We start from the raw sequence: 21,428 nt of genomic DNA, 5'->3' as shown, positions 1-21,428 counted from the left end.
CTTAATTAGTGATCAGATCAATGGGGAAGGGCCCAGGCCACTATGGGTGGTGCCACCCCTGAGCTGGTGGTCCTAGATTCTATAAGAAAGCAGGGTGAGCAAGCCATGGGGAGCAAGCCAGTAAGCAGCACCCCTCCATAGCCTCTGCATCAGCTCCTGTCCTGTTTGAGTTCCTGTCCTGACTTCCTTTGATGATAAATATGGAAGAACAAGCCAAATAAACTCTTTCCTCCCCGGTTTGCTTTTTGGTCATCGTATTTCATTGCAACAACAGAAACCATAACTAACACATACCCTTTACACTATCTGTTAACCACAAATGCCTCTGCTCGCTTACTTACATCTATAGACCATTTTATTTGCTTGTCAGCCAGCTCAGCACTATCAACAGAACTTTCTGGAAAGAAAAAAAACGTAGTGTAATTTTTCCCCTCTGAGCCCTTGGTGTAGCCCAGATACCTGTACGAGGATGCAGCTTTCACAGCTCGGAATAAATAATTCTGGCATAAAAACATGTGTTTGGACACAACAGCAGCATAAAGTAGGTCATCATGGGAATTACTGGAAATGTGGGACACAGGGAAGTGCCTTCTAAGAAAAGGGAGAAAAGGTAACGGGCCTTGGGGTTCTGATATCATGTCATCCTACTTCATACTATGGAAAAAGAGGGTCAGAGAGAGACCTGGTCCACAGGAAATTCAGCCCAGCGTCAGCCAAGCTCTCCATCTCTTCCCTGGCCATGGGCCCCTCAGGTCCGGCTGTGCACAGGAAAGGCATTGCTAAAATGCTGGCCACTGGCTCCGCTGAGATTCTGAGTCAGTGAGTCTGGAGCCCAGCCCAGCACGTCACAAATTCTCACCAGGTGAAGGCAACCTGCAGCCAGGAAAGGAAGCACAGCCTGTTCTAGAAGGTCCTGAAACCCTGAATGACTCTCAGCTGGTTCCCACCTTCCTCCACAGCTGTGCTATGTGAGAGCAAGCACCATGGCTTGCTCTCTCCCTCCCTCCCCGAACCGTGTGTGTGTTTGCGTGTGCTTACATGAGCCAGTGTGCATTCACGTGTAAGCATGGGTGTAGGCCAGAGGACAATTTTGGCCATTGCCTTCTCAGGTACCATCCACCTTATCTGTTTACTTTTGAAATATGGTCTCTCCTTGGCCTGGAACTCACCAAGGAGGCTAAGGTGGTTGGCCAACAGTTAAGGAGCAGCCTCCCTCCCCCACCTTTATAGCACTGGGATTATACAACGGAAGCATGCTTTTTTTTTTTTTTGAACATGAGTCCTGAGGATTGAGCTCGAGTCCTCTTGTTTGCAAGTCAACTACTGAACCCTCTCCCCAACCTCAAATCATCTTTAGGTTTCTAATTTATTTAACTACATAAAACAGAGAAATTGTACGTCTTCCCCAGGTGTCCTGTATTGATTCCTGTGTGTCTAAGTGTAGTGTAAAACCCAGCTTGACCTCAGCCTCCTGCGACTCTTCCTGCTGAGGGAGCCACTCTGAGCAGCAGGAATCAAGAGTTCACCAGCTCCTACCCAGGGCTTTTGAAAACACAATGTGGATTTTAGCCAGTGGCATCAGGATATGTGAACATGAGGAAATCCTAAAGCCAAAAACAGCCAAGGTTTCTCCCTCTTCGAAGCCCAGGTTGAACTGAAGGGTTTCGGCTGGGTTGGCTGTCCAGCAAGCCCCAAAGATCCTACTGTGTCTGTCTCCCAGCGCTGGGATTTGTGTGGGTGCTTTGGGTGGAACTGGGGTCCCCATGCTTGTACAACACACTGTCTCCCAGCCCCTGGAGTTGTTTTGTGTTTTAATTATTCTTTGGTCCCTGATAAAAAGCCTTTTTTCCATGTCTTTGTTTCTTTTAATGGACACCTGATACATTTATTTTTTTTTTTTGTGCTCTTTTCCCAAAAAGAAAACCAATCAAGTGTCAGTTGATGTGATTTTTAAGAGTGGGAAGGAACCAGACCCTTGGTTAAAAAAAAAACAAAATCTTGCCCACATTTGCAGAGTGAAGATGTCACCAACCCACACCTTGCAATCATGTGATCAATGCATGACGGTCCCCTAGCTTGAAGAGCCTTTGCTGGTCCTGAATGCTGGTCCTCCCTGCTCCCTGGGCTAACTCGGGCAAACTCAGCAGAATACACCAAATCTTCTCCTCCAACTTAGAGTGGCTAAGCTAAAAGTGAAATCAGAGAGGAAGAGTTGGAAAACACTAACAGGATTAAAGATTAGCAGTAACACATGGCTTGGGAACTGACCTTTGACCAAACATTGTATAAATTACCCAGCAGCTTTGGGTAGCAGGCAGAAACACTGACCCGTAGAGAGGAAGGAAGCAGAGGAAGAAAGAGATCATAGAAAAGCAGAAGAAGATGTAAAGGAGCAAAGGGCAGGAAGACACTAGGCCTTGAGCACCCAGGAAGTCTATTCCAGTAACACCCTCCTCCTCGACACCCACCAGTTCCATGGAGTTAATATTTGGCCGGAATAAAAAAGAACAGCTGGAGCCAGTACAGGCCAGAGTGACAGGTGAGACTCCTGTGTTTGGATGGACACGTGCGTGTGTGCGTGTTAGAAGTTGCTTTTGGAAGCCTGGAAACCCATATATGGGGACAAAAAAAGCCAGGATCCAGAAACGGTCTCTGATAAAGAGGTCTGTTTGAATGTAGTAACTCAGTCTCCGAGGAGAGAGCAGGTCCTTCTTTCTGTGTCCAGAAGAAAACTGGGAATGCTCTGATAGCCAGGTGGGGAGACCAGAGGATAGCTTGCAGGAATTAGTTCTTTCCACCATGCGGGCCCCAGGGATTGAACCCAGGTTGTCGGGCTTAGCTGCAAGTGTCTTTACCCTGCTGAGCCATCCCACTGCCCCACAGGTAAACTGTTCTAACCGAGGAACTGATTTAGAAGGTGTTGGGAGCCTTCTCAGGCTTTAAGCGTATTTTCTATGATTCAGTCCACTACTCTATGTGTGTGGATATGTCTATACATAAAATTATATATAACATTTAGGTGACTATTACAATATAAAAGAAAAAAATTACAGTATCATTATTTGAGTATATTTTCCCTTTTCAACTTCTGTTATCTTTAATCATGTCTGTGTGTGTGTGCGTGTGTGCCTGTGTGTGTGCAGATATGTACATGTGAATACAGGTGTCTGGAAAGAACACAAGTATTAGATCCCCGGGGGCTGGAGGTGCAGGCAGTTATGAGCTACAGTGGGCACTGGGAATCAAACTCAGGCACTCTGGAGCTGGAAGAGCAGCGTGTGCTTTTAACCACTGCACCATCTTTCCAAAGTCTCTCTTAAGTTTTCATAAGACAGATGTCTCAGTCAGGGTTACTGTCATGGTGATAAAACACCATGACCAAAGCAACTTGGGGAGGAAAGGATTCCTTTGGCTTACACTACCACATCACCCTGCATCATCAAAGGAAGTCGGGACATGAACTCAAACAGGGCAGGAGCATGGAGGCAGGAGCTGATGCAGAAGCCATGGAGGCATGCTGCTTACTGGCTTGGTCTTCATAGATGGTAGAAAAGAGAGCTGACTCTTGGAAGTTATCCTTTAAACTACACACACACACACACACACACACACACACACACACACACACACTGAGGTCCAAAGTCAACCTTGGGAGTCATTCCTCGAGATGCCATCCATCATGTTCTCTGAAACAAAACCTCTTCCTGGTCTGGAACTTACTGGTTAGGCTAGGCTGGCTAACAAGTCCCAGGGATCCACCTGCCTCCACCTGCCTCCCCAGCACGGGGAGAGCATCATGCCTGGCTTTTTTATATGGGATATGGAGGCTCAGAACCTCCTGCTTATGTGATGAGCACTTTACCTACTGAGCCATCTTCCCAGCCTCTCCCATGTTCTCTGAAGCTGTGAGGCAGATGTGAGCCTCAGGACTCAGGCTGTCACCTCCAGGAAACCGCCACTCCCCTGCTCTTAGCCGGGTGAGGCACTTCTGTTTTGGCAGCACTAGGCTGCAGTATCGCCCCTAGTGCGGTGTCTTTGGAGTATCTCTTCTTCCACATCCTCTGTGAAAGGCGGGCGACTTCAGGCTAGGGACAGTGTGTGTTCTTCTTGGTCATCATCAGTCCTCCAAAACCATCAGCCATGTTGTACCTTTTCTAGGAAGGACCGTGGAGTAAATGGAGAGACACTGAGTAGTGGTACATTCTATGCACTCGGTTCCTTTTCATGCCCCACCTCCTCACCCTTTTTTGAGATGTTTCCATTTGGATGTGGAAGCTGGCAGCTAAACAGTTTCTCCTTTACCAGGAAGGATTCCGGCATGGCTGCAGGGGACCCTGCTTCGCAATGGGCCTGGGATGCACACAGTGGGGGAGAGCAAGTACAACCACTGGTTTGATGGCCTGGCCCTTCTCCACAGCTTCACCATCAGAGATGGTAAGAGCCCAGCATGAGTTTGCTGTTGTCATGGTAACAAGTACTAGACAGACTCTGTGGCCTGAAACAACAGGAGTTTGTTGTCTTTCCATTCAATGAGGGGGTGGGGATCAGAAGTCTAAAATTGATCTCACTGGGGCAATGCCAAAGCATTGGCAGGGTTGCTTTCCTCTGGAAGCTCTGAGAGACCCCGGTGCCTTGCCTTCACAAGAGTTCAGAAGCTGCCTGCACCCTGGCCTAGTGGCCCCAGCCCTGTCTCTAACCATGGGCATAATACTTGCATGTTTTTCAGTCTCTATGTCTCTTTTTCCTCGCACCTCCCTTCTCCTTCCCTCTCCTCCTCTATTTCACCTCCCTCCTCTTTCCTTCTCTTCTCCTCTCCCTCTTTTTTCTCCTCCCCTCCCCTCCTCCTATCTTCCTCTTCCTTTTCTATCTGCTCTTTCCTACCTCATCCTTCTCTTTTCTCTCCCCACTTCTTGATCTCTCCCCACCCATCAGCATGCCTCCCTCTTTGACCATCCCCCTTCCATATCCCTCTTATGAGGGCTCTCTAATGCCACCATGACCAGTCAGACAGCTCCAGAGCTTTAGCTGAGTAAGAACTACAAAGTCCCTTCCATCGCACTGGTACGGCAGGGTTTGGATACAGGCTGATTTTGGGAAAAGCTTTTCCCAGCCCACTGCAAACAACTCATTGGAAAGGTACCCAGGGTTCCTCATCATTTCATCTTAGGATAGAATCTGCCATGGGATGAGCAACCATAGGGAAGGTGACAGGCTGGGAACTCAGACACACCTCTGATCAAAACAGGAAGAGACTAGACTGAAAACACAAAACAAAAATACCAAGCTGGGAACACTGCTTTCCCTAACAATCATGGCATCTGCGACCCAATCCTCTAAGTGTCCTCAGGTTGCTAACCAGGCCTCTCATCAACTCTGGAACCCCCAGTGGCTCCCCATTGTATAACAATGGAGGGAGAAACACAGAATGTCAAGTTCCTCCTGCCTAGCTCAGAAGAGAGCATGTGCAGGGAACTTGGGGTGAAGGGATAAAGAAGAAAATGGGGAGTGTTGTTCATTTTTTTGAGCACTTTATGGGGAGCCTTTTATTCTTTAGATTTTTGTTTCACTTATTTTAGTTCTCATCCAAGAATGTATCAGATGTTTAACCCATTACCATATTCCTCTACACTCTTTTTCTAACCTGCTCTCATCCCTTTTGTTCCCCTAGACAATTTCTCTTCTTCTTTCGATATGCGTGTGTACATGATTTACGTACATGATTTCATGTGACTATATAAAAGATCCAGGAACCACAAATGAAAGAAAACATACAATATTTTTCTTTCTGAGGCTGATTTGACTCACCTAATACAATAATCCCCACCTCCACCCATCTTCCTGAAGTGACAAAACTTCATTCTTTACAGCAGAAAGAAAATTGAATTGTACACGCATGCCATATTTTTGTTAACCATCCTATGTGGTTGGACACCTGAGCAGTTTCCATGACAGTGATTGAGCTGCAGTAAACATGGATGTGCTGGTGTCTCCAGAATATGTTGTCTTAGGGTCCGTTGGGTAAATACCCAGGAGTGGTGTAGCTGGGTCATATGGTACCTTGAGTTTTAGTTTAGTGTTTTGTGTATTTTAAGATTTATTTTTAGCTGTGTGTATGTCCCTGTGTCTGTGTGTATGTGCATGTGAATGCAGCACCTAAGGTGTCCAGAAGAGGGCATGGGATCACCTGGAGCTGGAGTTACAGGTGTTTGGGAGCCACCCAATGTGGGTGCTGGGAACTGAACTCAGGTCCTCTGTGAGTGCAGCAGGCCCTCTTAGCTGTGGACCCACCTCTCCAGCCCTTATTTTTCACTTTTTGAGACACCTCCGAATGACTTCCATAACGGTTGGACTAGTTTTCATTCCCACAGGAGTGGATCCTGGCCAGCTCTTGTTGGTTTCCTGACCACCGTTCGCACTGGGGTGATCTGACTCTCAGTGAGCTTTGCATTTCATTCCTCTGATGGCTAGTGAGGTTGGACATCTTTTCATGTTCACTGGCATTTCCTGTTGGTATTTTATGCTTTGCAAACTGTTCACATTATTTTTTTTAAGAAAGTGAGGGGCAGGATGGGCATTTTTGTGCATGCCTTTATCAGCACTTGGAGGTGAATCTCTGTGACTTTGAGACCAATCAGGTCTACAGGGTTCCAGGACAGCCAGGGCTAAATAACAATATCTTGTCTCAAAACAAAAACAAGAAAGGAAGTGAGGGGCTGGAGAGATGGTTCAGTGGTTAAGAGCACTTGTTACTTATCAAAGACCAAGAATGACGGTGCACACCTTTAGTCCCAGTGCTGGGGAGGCAGAGACAGGCAGATCTCTGTGACTTTGAGGCCAGCCTGGTCTGCATAATGAGTTCTAGGACAGCCTAGGCTACATAGTGAGATCCAGTCTCAAAACAAAAACAAAATCAAAATGTAATGTAGCAAAGACTGGATAAAAGGGAAGGAGCAGAGAGGACAGGAGTTGGAGAAGGACAGAGATTTCAAAATAGAAAGCTTTCTTTGAAGCAGTGACCGTGAGTGCTGTCAGGTCTCTCTCAGCAAAGACACTGTTTCCAGAAGATAAAGTCATCCCAGCAGGATTTAAGTATCGGTCTGCATGTGTGAGAGTGTGTGTGGAACGTGCATGGAGAGGTTGTAGTGTGTGCATGTGTGTGTGGCATGTGTCAGGGTACACACAAGTGTGTGTAGCGTGTGTGTGCAGGTATGTATAGTGCATGTTGGGGGAAGCTGGGGTACACACGTGTGGTGTGTGTCAGGGTGTATGGGTGTGCAGAGCATGTATGGTGTGTATTAGAGTGTGTGGGAGCGCACAGTGGGGGGGGGGGGTCAGAATGTATGGCTGCACACGTGTGTTTGGTGTTTTATGTATCTGTGGGTACATACCCATAATCCCACAGGCCTACCATAATCACAAAGCTACCAGATCTGACCCAGTTCTTGGAGACACCAAGCATGAGGTTTCTGTTGACTGTGTCTCTTCAGATGGGATGTGGGACTTGAGAGAGCAGGGTGGACGGTGGGCGTGACTTTACTCTCACGCTCATGGTCCAGCGTCAGTCTTGAGCATTTCCAGAGCTGCTTTCTCCCACGGCCTCCAGTGCTCTAAGATCCCACAGCTCCGTGTTTATGGGAAGTAGGTGGCCTGGCCTGAGAGCTTAGAGTTAGAGTGAAAAGAATTCACCTTTCAAGCCAAGTATCCTGGGGCCCAAAAGCCTTAGTGAGAGCCACGTGGACAGTGGCACCCAGAAAGACTGACCCAAGAAGGACAGGCCAGCTCTAAGGTGGGTCTTTGTTCAGTGAAGCACTTGGCTTAGGACCAGCTTTAGCCTCATCCCCCAGGAGAGCTTCCAGCCTTTAAAAAGCAAGGGTTTTCCTTGACCACCTACAAATTCAGCCTCCAACACACATGTTTAAGTTACTTCTATTACTGTGATAAAATGACTGACAAAAAACAACTTAAAATGGAAGGAGGGTTTATTTGGGGCTCACAGTTTGTCAAGGAAAGCCCGAGAGCAGGAGGGGAGACAGGCTGGTTACACTGTATCCATAGTCAGGAAACAGAGGGATGAATGTTCAGCTCGCTCTCTCCGAAATCCACATCAAGCCCCCCAGCCCGTGGGATGGTCCTAACCACCCCCCAGCCCGTGGGATGGTCCTAACCACTCTCAGAATGGGTCTTCCTTCCTCAGTTAAACCCCCCCCCCCGGGGACTGCCTCTAAGATCTGTCCAGAGCTGTGTCTCCTAAGGGATTCGGACGTTGAGAGTGAACGTGAACCATCAGAACGTGGACGCTGTGCACCCTGCAGCCACACGTCTCAAAGCATCTTTCCTCGCTGAAATTACGGTCTCTCGGAACTGGGGAGATGGCTGCCTGATGGCTCATGATGGCTAGTGTTCCTATCATGCTCATCATTTCCCCTTAAGTATAAAATGGACATGGTTTCCATTGAAAGGTACTCTCAGTCCTTTAGAGAAAGGTATGAAAATACACCCCAGAGGGGAAAGCTATTGATTCTGTTAGAAGTCACTGGAGTGATTATGGGAGAAAGGGCCTGTCATTGCACAGGACGCTCCTCGTATCCCCTTTATTAACTGAGATGTCACCTGTGTGAGTGTATTTTTAGTAGAGTCACACTGGCTGTATTGCTGTGTTCAGACCCTGCCTAAGAGAGACCATTTCTATGTTCATTACCAGCCTAGGAATTCATCACTGCTCACTAGCTGTGGGGCTTAGGGGGTTTAGGTGTTTAACCTTTCTACATCTCAATTTTATTAGGTGGGAATGGATCTGTGGTCACATCTGTACTTCCTGTGTTAAGAAACTTTACGTTCAAGTGCTTGTAACTTCTCTAATGTTTCTGTTGATTGGCGACTTAGGGTGTTTGTTTTTTTATTTTTATTTCAGAACGCTTTTATTTATAATTTTTTTGTTGATTCTTTATAAATTTCACATCACACACCCCAATCCCATTCATCTCCCCATCCCTCTGTATTTGTCCTCCACCCTTGCAACCTCCACCCCCCCCAAAAAAAAAACACCAAATATAATAAGAAATCTTTCCACGAAAGATACAGTTTGTCACATTGTGTCTCACAGTATGTCCTTTGGTCCAAACATCTTTGATTACAATGAGTCATTGGTCTGGTTCGAGGCCTCTGGCTTCTGCTACACCCTCAATACTGGATCCTCACAGGGACTCCTCTCTGATATCCTGTTGTTTCCCTGTGTCATGGAGATCCCGCAGCTTTGGATCTGCAGGGCAGCCCCTTCATGCTCTCCAGCAGTTCATAGATGGGGTATATATTGGGGTGGACTAACTCAAAGCCCTGGGTCTGGGCCCGGGTTGTAGCTGAGTTGGTCAGCATTGTCAGCTCCCCCACACCCACACGACCGGACCCAGCTCTCAAGCACTGCCCTGGCTAGCTCACACAGCACCACAGCCAGCAAGGGGCAGGGTCCACTGAGTGCTACAGCCAGGAAGGGGCAGGACCTGCTCTCCAGCTCTCACGTCCTTGAGGCCAGCTCACCCACACCCACACCCACACCCACACCCACACCCACACCCACACCCACACCCACACCTCCAGGACCAGCTCCACTGTGCTGCCCGGGCGAGGTGTGGGGCTGCTATCCCTAGCGCAGCAGCTCGTGAGGGACAGGGTCAGCTCTCCTGCTCCTGTGCCCTTTGGGCCCCCCTCTCCCACCTGCTACAGGGACAAGGGGCAGGGAGCGGGAGGTGGGGAGCAAAACATTTCTTCTTATATTTTATTTATTTGTATATATGTGTGTGTACACAGAAGTACACACATGAACCAAGGGTCACGACGGGGGGGTGGATAGAGGAGCAGTTTTCTTCTTCCACCATGTGGGTTCTTCTCATCCTTTATTGTATCTATTTTATTTTTATAACCCACTTAGTTAAATTGGTGCTACCTGTGTGTGCATATGTGTGGGGGTCACCGGAGCCTGGAAAACTTTCAGGGATCATGCCTCTAAGGGAATCTCTCTCTCTCTCTCTCTCTCTCTCTCTCTCTCTCTCTCTCTCCCCTAGCAGCCCACAACTGCCAGTAGCTCTTCAGCTAGGAGTGAAGGGTTGCTAGCCCATCCCTATGCTTGCTGACTGTCTTGATGTCATGCAGGCAAACATGGCTGCTGAGCTCGTGAGGGCAGCAGTTTTATTGAGTCCAGAAGACACCATTTTACCTCTGTCCTCTCAGCCTCTGGCTCTTAAAATCAAAGCCGTAATCTCCCTCTCCCCCTTTCTCTCCCCCTCTCCCCAACACATACACACAGAAAACAAACAAACAAACAAAAAAAAAAAAACACATCCACTTTTGTAAATGTGGCCAAACGAACATATGCTCCAAATTCCATTCTCACTGTAGGGTGCACTTGCATGAACAAGGCTGGTCTGGGTCTGCAGACCTCCCTCCAGCCCCAAGAAAAGCCCCTTGAATGGCTGGCATCAATTTCAAAGGTCCCTAAAGGTGCCAGGCTGACAAGCACTTGCTTTTGTTTCAGGGGAGGTCTTCTACAGGAGCAAATACCTGCAGAGCGACACCTACAAAGCCAACATCGAGGCCAACAGAATCGTGGTGTCTGAGTTCGGAACAATGGCCTACCCAGACCCCTGCAAAAACATCTTCTCCAAGTAATTTCCCCTTCTGAATCTTGACAACTTCTTGCTTTTTTCACATTTTTGATTGCTAAAACAGTCTGTATTTTCTACCCTAAAAGTTTCCTTTGGGGTAGATAAATGCCATGTGGCCAGCCTGTAATCACAGATGCTGTGTATTCCTTGATCAGAGGTGGGAAGGGAGGTGAAGGGCATTTGACAAAGTGTCAGATATTCACCGGCCAGGCTGTAGGGGAATATTTGGGCATTATCAATCAAAATTACAAATGTGTGTTCCCTTTGGTCTAGAGATACGCTTGCCCATGTCTGAAATGACAAATAGATGAAGTTATTCCTGGCTATGTCATTTGTTATGATAAAAGCTGCAAAGGACACAAACGTCACTGCCAGAAGTCTGGTTGAATACATGACAGTGAGACTGTGTAAGAATGAGGTGCTGGCTGTACCGTCCAAAAAGAAAATCTAAGATCTATTAAGTTAAACAGTTGCGGTTGTTGTCAATGATAATGATGATGGATATGATGATGTTTTAAAGCAGGTTAGGGCTGGGAAGATGGTTCTTAGGTAAGAGCACTTGTTGAAAGCATGGAGTCTCACATTCGAGTCCCCAGAACTCTTGTAAGAGCTAAGCCCGGTCCCAAGCCTGTAACCCCAGCACAGTGTGAGGTGGAGACAGGAAGTTTACAAGGTTTTTTGGACTGCCAGCCTAGCTCCAGGTCTACTGAGAGACCTTACCTCAAGAAAGTGTGGTAGAGACTGAGAGGCAGGACAGCTGATGTGTGCCTCTAGTTCACGTATGCACAAATGTGCATAAACTACACCTACACCTTTTTCTTAAAACAAGGCACATAAATGTATTCTGTATTCAGAGAGGGAAAAACAGCAGAAATAGTCTAGATATATTTTTGCTTGCACGGGACACAGAGATCTGATAGCACGGTTAAGGGGGAAGCTGATGAATGGGAGGGTGGGGAGATTTTTCTGGAAGGCATCTAAAGTCACCCGGGTTATGAAACAGATGTGCGTATTACACATTCAACAATTAAATTATTGGCTAGAAGGTCAAGCCTGCTCTCACTATCTCCCTTCAGATACACTTCAGACAGAGAACTATGCAAAGATTCAGGGTGGATTGGCCCAAGATAGGAAAAGTGCTTCTGCTTTTCTGGGGCTGACATCATCCATCCCTGGAACAGGGCGGCTTGCCCTTGCAGAGCGGGCAGAGAAAGGGGAGTCAGTGGGTTGGAAGGACTTCAAAACCACACCTGGAGGAGAGTCCCTGCAGTTACAACCTCTGTCGGTAGGGGGAGCACCACTCAACGCTTATATCCAGTGTTTGCCAGTTGTACCAATAAATCCTCTTGGGTTCTCTTTTTACCAGTTTGCAGTTCGCTGTTTGGTGAAATGAACCACGAGTCTTAACTAACATAAGCTTGTTTTCCTTTTGCCAAAATTAATTCCGGGGTGAGGATATAGCTCAGTGTGTGGAATGTTTGCACAAAGCCTGGGGTTTGATCCACAGCACAGCGGTTAACCAGACATGATGGAGCAGTGCGGTGCTTCAAGTCTGGGCAGTCTCTCCCTGAACTTGGAGCTAATCTACCTGCCAGCATGTCCCCAGCACTCCTCCCGTCTCTACTTCACTTTTGGGTTACAGGCATGAAGTGTGACCATAGCTAGCCAAGCCTTCAGGAGGTGGAGGCTGGATAATCAGACGTTCAAGGACATCCTTGGGTACATTGCAAGTCTGGGGCTAGCCTGGGACAATTGAAACCTTGTTTCAAAAGAAAAACAAAAAACAGTCAATTAAAAAAAAAAACACAAATAATTTCTTGAACAAATCTGAGACACTCAATGGGGTTCTGCCAAAGCAGAGCTTTACTGTTTTGCTAGCTTTGGGGGGAGGTGGGAGGCATTGTGGGTACGGGTCTGATATCTGCAAGGCTACTTAAAATAGCTGGATGCATACCAGCGCCTGCTGCCTCTAGCTGAGGAGACCCCATCCCTTCGACACTCAGGAGGAGTGTCATGTGACCGCATTGCCCAGCACCTCACTTGCCGGCTGACCCCATGCTGGGGACTGTGTGGGGAACCTGACACCTCAGTCCTCCAGAGTCCTCAGGTGACCCACTGAGACCCAGAGTCTTTTGTCTGTTCTGCTGAAGCAGAACACGGTAAATGGTAAGAAGTCGCCGAGAGCAGAACTGGCCGGTCACAGCCACTAACACAACCCGCGTCCTTTCCAGGGCTTTCTCCTACTTGTCCCACACCATCCCCGATTTCACGGACAACTGCCTGATCAACATCATGAAGTGTGGCGACGACTTCTACGCGACCACGGAGACCAACTACATCAGGAAGATCAACCCCCAGACTCTAGAGACCTTGGAGAAGGTATTGTAGGCTTACGGTCAGCATCCTTTCCTGACCCAAGAAAGGAACCCCACTCTCCACCCCTCGGGGGGAAACAAGCTGTCTACCAGGAACTCACTCCTCTGAGGCCTTCAGTTATCTAGCATGTTACTAAGCAGGGACTGCATGTTGTCCGTCTTTGCAGCTGCATTCATTCCCAGTGGTTGCTATATACAGTACAGGCATGTGCTGTTGAATTATACTTCAGTTAACCATGGGACACTTGCATGATGGGATGAGATGTTCCATCTAATGCCACTGTAGCCATCTTGTCTGATGAACTCTAGGACGTCCACATGGTGCAATCTCCTCATGATGGCCTTCTCATGTGTCCCCATAGGGCGGGAGAGCTGGCTCAGTGGCTAAAAGCATGCACTGCTCTTACAGATGATCTTTCCGTTCTCCAGCTCCGGGGGATCTGATGCCCCTTCTGGCCTGGGCGGGTACTGCACTCATACACATACATAAACACATACACGTACAAATTTAAAAATACATAAAAACAAATCTTTAGAGCATATCCTAATCCCTAAAAGTTGTGTAGACTAAGTGGCTTAAAATAACAGACCTTACTATCCTGTGTTTATGGAGGTTACAATTCTAAATCTAATGGGTCGATAGAGCCAGGCTCTGGCAGGCTGTAGGGGAGTATCCTTCCTGTGGTTTCCAGCTCCCACACTTATCACTCACCCTCGGTGTTCCTCAGGTCATACCCATGTCACTTTAGTCTCCACCTCCTCAGTCCCACGGTACTCCCTTCACATCTGTGTGCTTCAACTTCCCGTGTTCTATAAGCCCACAAGTCGTGAGGCCACAGCCCACTCTCACACAGCATAACATCACCTTGTGTGATTACACATTCAAAGACGCTACTGCCATGTGAGATCGAATTCACAAGCGCTGGGGTTAGGACTTTCTCCTGTATGTTTGAAAGATGGGTACAACTCAGAATCCTATCCATAGTTCTTATAGGACCCAGGGGGCTCTACCCACAGCGACCTGCAGAGGGAGATATTACTCAGAGAACAAGGGCACCGGCAGCCAGAACCACTTCCAAGGGAGCATTGGGCCAGCATTGCCATGAAATTTAACAGACCCTACATCAGTTTACTCCGGCTGCTTGTTCGAAGCTGCAATGTTGTCTTAAGGCATTTGAACAGTCTGCTAAGTTGAACACTTTTCTTAGCTGGGAAATTACATCCAGCTCCACATAAACTAGGTGGCAAGGGCTCAACTGATGCATACTGGGAAACACCAGTAGGCCAGAGCCCTGCCTACCTCTTGGCTGGCTGTGTTGTCCTGGCGAAGGGCATACAACTAGTCCCTGCCATCCCATTGTTTTCTGGCTGTGGTCTGCTCTGAGCAGGGATCACCGGTCAACCTGTTAGGAGAATTCCTGATTTAAGGATTGTATAACCTCCGCTTCCAGAGTAAAACTGTGAGAGTCCTGGAGAGCTGCAGCTCTGCCTCTGTGGACTCCAACAGGGATGAATTCAATGACTTAATAGGATTGACATAGAGCAGTGACTGAGACTGGCTGGGCAGTGGCAATCTAGCTGCCGCCATCGTTGTCAGAGCCTTCTTTTATGAGGCACCCAGTCTCTGTATGTTGAGGATCTTAACAAGTTCAGGATTTGGGATGGGAACTACAGGCCATACAAACACACACACAAACAAAACAAAACAAAACAAAACAAAACAAACGCTTGCTCACTAGCTCCCAACAACTGACTTCTGCCGTAGAAGTAATGCAAGGTCATATCAGGTCTTGAGAATGGACATCTCTCTAAAGGCAAATTATGCCTTTCCTCCCCGATCAGGAGATATTGCAAAGAGATACACCCTCATCCTAGACCTAGGCTCATCCAGTGCTTATGGGGCTCCATCTTCTCCTCTTTACCAAAAGGAGTGGCTTTTGTATTTGGCAGGTTGATTACCGGAAGTACGTGGCTGTAAACCTGGCTACCTCGCACCCTCACTACGACGCAGCTGGAAATGTCCTTAACATGGGCACGTCCATCGTGGACAAAGGAAGGACAAAATACGTGGTCTTTAAGATCCCTACCACATCACCAGGTAGGTCACTCTGGGAACCTAACAGCCCGGTGACCCTAGCTGAGGAGTCTAGGATTGTGTTGGTCACACTCCTCAGAGCAGGACTTTCCTCCAAAGATTATTCAGATGACCTTAAGTTTGGTTTTGTCGTTTAGGCGAATCCAAAAATCCTTTGGGGAAGAGCTCGGTTTTCTCCTTTAACATGAAAGAGACATTTCTGAGATTATATTGGATAAAAGAAATACTGTCACTATTTTAACCTCCTGCTTTTCAGGCTCCAATTCATGAATTCACTATTTTATCTATCCGCTCATCCATCCATTCACCTCTTTAGCCTTCCATCTATCTACCCATTTGTCTACTCACTCACTCTCTCAACCCCATCCATCCAGCTATCCATTTACCTATCCACCTCTTCACCACTCATTCACCTGTGCATTCACCCATTACTCAGTCACTTACTGCCCATCTGTTTGCTAAACCATCCATCCATCAATGCATTTATCCATCCATCCATCCATCCATCCATCCATCCATCCAACCACCTACCTACTTACACATATATCCACCCAGCCATGTATCCAATCATCTATCCATCCGTCTGTTTAGCCTGTTCTAACATTTTCTCTAGATACTAGTTTAGTCTTTTTTTTTATATATATATATATCTTCTGTCAAACTTTTTGTGTGCAAGGATTGTGCCGCCCCTCCATCCTGCAGCCAGGCTCCCAGGGCTGTCGGGGTGCTCAGCTCTGCTGGGATCCACTCCAGATCCACACCCTGTTCCCAGGGCCTTCTGGACCTCCTCCTCTTAGGGCCGGGTCCTGGAGCAAAGCCCAGGCCAGTGATTGATTGCGTGTTCCCGAGGGGGAAGAGGGTGAGGCTCCCGACCTGTGTTTGTCTCGGACCCTCCTGCTTGCCACACCCAGCAGATGAAGCCACAAAGGGCGTCTGACCTGACCTTCTGGCCTAGGAAACAAGTTTCTATCTGTGACCCTGACAGTCCCTACCTGCTCCCTGCCCCTAAAGTCTGTAGGAAACTACCCAGGTCTGCCAGAAGCTGGAAACACAGCCTCCCCCAGGTCAAAAGATGCCATGAATATTATTAAGTGAAACTCGTTACTTAAGCTGATGAAGGATGTGTGGTCCAATCGAGCATCTTAGAGTCAGCCTGGGGTCTTCTCATATCACAGGGAACTGTAAGGCTCAGAAGATTAGGTGACAGAGTGTTGGTCACATGGCTTACAGGAGCCCTGACGTTATGCAAGGAGCATATGCCAGATCTGGGCCTTTCATCTCAGTTTGCTTTGTGTTCCTCTTCATTTGTGGGGAAAACTAGCCCACAGCCCCACAGTATCCCCTCCCACCTGCCAGCTGTTTACCGTGTGCACAGGTGGACACAGAGAGGTGGGGACATGGACAGGGAACTCATTATAGATCAGCCCCAGGACTGGGTGGGGAGGCCTTTTGCCCAGGGCTGATTCATGCTTACAGAGGACTCAAAAAACAGAACGCAGGCACACTCATGCGCGCACACACACACAACCATGGCCTCCAGTGTTAACAGAGGCCTGTGAACTGCAGTTAGAGCAGGGGGCAGGTATGGACCCTCCCATCCCTACCCCATGTCCTGTTGCTTGCTTTTCTGGGTAATTTTCCCCCTAACAACACAGGAAGAACTCAAGGCTATGACGTGGATCACTGTGGTAGCCCATTCACCTCATTTGCTCGTCTGTGAAAAATGGGCATCCTACAGCTTAGCTTAATGGCCATGTTACATGTAAAAGTCCCTCATTGGCTAGAGGCATGGTCCTGTCAGTAGAGGACTTGAGTCTGATCCTCAGAGCCCATGTAGAAAACCAGACGTTGTGACTCAAGCCTGTAATCCTAGCTCTGGATAGGCAGAGACGGGTGAATCCCTGGGGCTCACTAGTGGGATGCGAAGGTTCCAGGTCCTGGTGAGAACCCCTATCTAAAGACGCAAGGGCACGCCTGAGAAGCAATGACAGCTCAGGTTGTCCCATGCGCCTGTGCGTGTAAACATGCTTACCTCACCCCTGAGACACCAGGCAGTCTGTCATCACAGTGGTAGTTAGTCCTCTATGGGTGTTTTGTTCCGGGTAGTATTAAGAACAATGGGTAGAAACCCTGTGGAACACATTGTATGTGCTGGCTCCTCCAAAACACACAAGAGCTTAAGCCTGCAGGAAGGGCACCCCTGGGAAGCTCTGCATTTGATCACCATCCCCATGCATATTCATGGATCTGCACAGGGTCGGCAGCTTCTGCCAAAGGACCATGCAGTGACTACATAAGGCCCTGAGAACCAACTAGCTGGTGTCTGTCACAGAGGCTCACCTGGGCGACTGTTCCTGGGAGCAGAAACTGTCAGACCTCACAGGAAGCAGTGGGTGCATTTGTAGAAGCAGCTGGAGTCTCACTTTAGTCCCCGGGCTGGAGTGGAGGCCACGGGAGGTGGGCTTTAGTGGGAGTTCCTCAGTATCTGGGTCCTGTGGACACGTCTGAGGACATGGTCACGGTGTGGGTGATGGGGCTATCCTGCTAGATTTCCAGGTTTGCTCTTCTCCAGGGACCAAGAAGAAAGGGAAGAGCCCCTTGAAGCACGCGGAAGTGTTCTGCTCCATCCCCTCCTGCTCGCTCCTCTCCCCCAGCTACTACCACAGCTTTGGAGTCACGGAGAACTATGTGATATTTCTGGAGCAGCCTTTTAAGTTGGATATCCTCAAGATGGCCACCGCATACGTGAGGGGGGTGAGCTGGGCCTCCTGCATGTCATTCTGCAGGGAGGACAAGGTGAGACCTTCCTGTCTCTCTCTCTCACCCCAGGGGAACTGAGGAGGAGGCTACCCTGAGGGGCCGTTAACTGCCATTTAGTCTCTCTGCAGGCAGCTGCCACCATCTGGCAGGTTGTGATGTTGGGATGGGGTCATCAGAGTGGTCCTGTATTAGGACATTCTGACTTCCAAATGCAGACTGTCCCGGGAACCAGGGTGTGACCTTGGGCAAACAAGGCTCCTCAAACCATCCCCAGATGCACAGTCGCTATGGGATTGAGTCCTCACCCATCGATGGGGCCTGCACACCCTCTAAGGAAGGCTCCTTCAGCACCTCTATTCTCATCATACAGTGTTGGGGGGAGGGAGTCCTGGATGTGGGGAGCTTAGCTGTCAGGATGACACTGGGTTCCACAGATGGGAGTGAAAACAGTTAGACATGCATGAGTGTTTCATTCATGTGCAGATGAGTGTCTACATGTGTGTGCATGCATGGATGGATGTTAAACACATGCATGTATGTATTACGTATGTATTTGCTGTTGCTGCTTTTGACAAATATGCAACAATTCTCAATGTTATTTATTCAGATAAAAACACACTAGTATAGGAGGCCGCACATAAAATCCCTTTCCCGTGCTGGGGATGTGGCTCAGCTGGTAGAGTGCTTGCCTAGCATACATGAAGCCCTGGGTTCAATTCCCAGTACTGTATAAGCCTGGTAGTGAATGCCTGCAATCCCAGCACTCAGAGGAGGCAAAGACTGGAGAATCAGGAGTTTAAGGTCATCCTCAGCTACACAGCAAGTTAAAGGCCAGCCTGGGCTACATGAGACCTTGTCTCAAAATTATGCATCTATTTTAAACCTCCTTCCCACCAAGCTCCCCACCACCTCCCCTCCTCTTCCTTCCTGTCTCCGCTCCCCATTCTGGAGAAACTCGCCATTATCAATTGACTCTTCACATCAGTGCTTCCGGACACTCACACCCACTTCCATTTACAAGTACAAATATGCCCGAGAGCCACCCATCGTGCCTCCTTGGGAGAAGAATGAGGCAGAAGAGGTCCACCGCTGCTGATAACCTCCTAGAGATTTCTCAGAATAACATTCAGAAGTTCTATTCACCAACCCCCTCAGTCCCCTCACACAGCCTCCCACTCCTCGCTGTTCAGGGTATCTTCTCTGATGTCCAGTTGCTGAGGGCCTCCCGGTCTTCTGTTCCTCCTGGAATGAGATGGCTTCCTCCCTCACTGGTCTGACTCCCCAGGCCTTCTTTCCTGAGCTTCTCTGCGGAAAAATCCCATGCTGGCTTTCTCTAGCTCCCACCCCTACTTCATTTTTCCTGAGAGTGCCCTTCATCCTTGATGTGTTACCAATTTTATGTTTCTCATGGGTTTCCCTCCACACACACGTACAGTCCTTGAAAGGAGTCGCTTCGTGTCTCTCTGTCCCGAAGTACCCGGTACTCAGAAGAGCTTCTGTATTCGTAGTGTGAATGAACAGAAGTCAACTCAGGTTGAGTACTCCCTGCAGCCATCTTCAGAGACACTGGGTTTCTCCTACTGCCAGGAGCTTGGAGACCTGTAAGTCTGGAATTTGTGGCTGTGAGGAGGCCCCGGGCTACAGGGTTCCAGGCTCCAGAAGTCAACTGGAAGTAAATGCTTTCATAAAATTCCAAGTGCTCGGCCTAGGGTTGGGGTCACGGTGAAGAAACTGCCTAAACCAATCACTCCTGTGTTTACCTGTCCACACTGACACTCCCCACCCCCATGTGACATCACAGCTGTCCTCTGTGGCCTCTGAGGGAGGGGAGAAAACAACCAGACTAAAGAAGCCACTTCCTCCTTCAAGAAGGTAATGAAGATAGAACTGCTCAGAGAGAGAGAAAGAAGGGGGGGCAGGTTGTATCAGACAACTGTCCTGTAGAGATAGCTCCTTACCACCCAGGATGATATTAGCCTGGTCACACACAGCCAGGCCACCTGGGCCAGAGCTGGGCCCACTCCCCTGCAGCCCTGAGGACAGGTGGGGTGGCTCTGACTAGCAGCCCTGGGAAGTGGGCTCTGCTCTGCAGTGTGTGGGAGAGAGGACCGAAGAGCAGGACCTTAGGAGTTTCAGCCTCACATAGAGCCTGGCATTTAGATTCTACCAGCATGGGTGTGCCCAGGGAGCTTGTCTATTGCTAAAACCACAGCAATGTATTCTTGGGGCCCTCCCCAAAGGCTGCCCAAGAACCTTGGTGGGAAAGTTACCCTCCTGTGGTCTGTATGTCACAGAAATGTTGCAGGGCAGCCCCATTCACTGAAGGCTTTTGCCTGCCTGTCAGTTTGGCAGGATTTTGTTTCGTTTTTTAGTTATTTAAGCGTGTGTGTGTGTGTGTGTGTGTGTGTGTGTGTGTGTGTGTGTAAAACTTAGTTTTAATCCTTGGTGGCAATTGCCCAGTAGTGTACTTGATGAATTGAATGATTGATGGAGGAATAGATAGATGGATAGGTAGATAGCCAGACAGACAGATAGACATGTATACACAAGCACAAGCACAGTGAGTTCAACCTCAGGTGTTATACCTACCTTGTTTTTTGAAACAGTATCTCTACCTGGCCTGTGGCTTACTAATTCAGACAGATTAGTCAGCCAGAAAAGCACCGTGGATCCTCCTGTCCCTGCCCCCAGCCCCAAGCACTGGGATTAGAGGTGCACCACCATTCCTGGCTTCTTCACGTGGGTGCTAGGGAGCAAACTCAGGTCCTCATGCTTGCGCAGCAAATACTGTTATCAACTGAGCCATCTCTGCAGCCCCTTGTAACTATGTATTAGAAAATATTCAGTACATAAAGTGATAGATTTATAATGGTATTTCCATTCAAGCGTATTGTACACTTTGTATTCATCCCCTATTCGCCTTCTACTTTCATTCACATATATAGAGATGTAATTTTGAAAAAAAAAAAAAAAAACTTATCTATGGGTGGACACCTTAGCTGATTCTGTAATTTGGCCATTGTGAATAGCACTGCCTGGCCATTTGAGGTGGGTACAGAGCTCAGAATGGGGAAAGGGACGTCCACATGGCCACAAGCTAGGACAGGCCTGGGTGCTGTGATCTCTGGTGTATCAGACAGTGAGCTGACTCCTGGGTGGGCATCTTCTTTCAGACTTACATTCATATCATTGACCAGAGGACCAGAAAGCCTGTGCCAACCAAGTTCTACACAGACCCAATGGTGGTCTTCCATCACGTCAACGCCTATGAGGAGGATGGCTGTGTTCTGTTTGATGTCATTGCCTATGAGGACAGCAGCCTCTATGATCTCTTCTATCTGGCCAACCTGAACCAGGACTTTGAGGAGAATTCCAGGCTTACTTCAGTGCCCACTCTCCGGAGGTTCGCTGTGCCCCTCCATGTAGACAAGGTAGTATGTTCAGAGGACTCTCTGCTTTCTGGACAGCCCTGAATCTGGGCAGAAATTCATTTTGACACTGGTTGACATTGAACTGGTATTTCTTTGTTTTGCTTTGCTT

General features: G+C 48.3%; 1 protein-coding gene across 3 annotated transcripts in view; it reads left to right on the top strand.

Moving 5' to 3' along the window:
• The first annotated feature begins 2,307 nt into the window (after positions 1 to 2,307).
• Bco1 (beta-carotene oxygenase 1) overlaps positions 2,308 to 21,428 on the top strand; it is a 34,631-nt gene continuing 15,510 nt past the window's right edge. For all 3 annotated transcript variants that reach the window (XM_021638834.2, XM_060391905.1, XM_021638833.2), the window contains exons 1-7: positions 2,308 to 2,539; positions 4,306 to 4,434; positions 10,529 to 10,658; positions 12,890 to 13,037; positions 14,984 to 15,131; positions 17,701 to 17,924; positions 21,062 to 21,319. In XM_021638834.2, the coding sequence (XP_021494509.1) occupies positions 2,476 to 2,539; positions 4,306 to 4,434; positions 10,529 to 10,658; positions 12,890 to 13,037; positions 14,984 to 15,131; positions 17,701 to 17,924; positions 21,062 to 21,319 (1,101 nt within the window). In that variant the 5' untranslated portion in view covers positions 2,308 to 2,475. The remainder of the gene's footprint in view (positions 2,540 to 4,305; positions 4,435 to 10,528; positions 10,659 to 12,889; positions 13,038 to 14,983; positions 15,132 to 17,700; positions 17,925 to 21,061; positions 21,320 to 21,428) is intronic.

This window comes from Meriones unguiculatus, chromosome 10 (assembly GCF_030254825.1).
Source record: "Meriones unguiculatus strain TT.TT164.6M chromosome 10, Bangor_MerUng_6.1, whole genome shotgun sequence".
Lineage (NCBI taxonomy): Eukaryota > Metazoa > Chordata > Mammalia > Rodentia > Muridae > Meriones > Meriones unguiculatus.
Note: the sequence above shows the minus strand (reverse complement) of the source record. Positions and strands in the feature narration are given on the sequence as shown.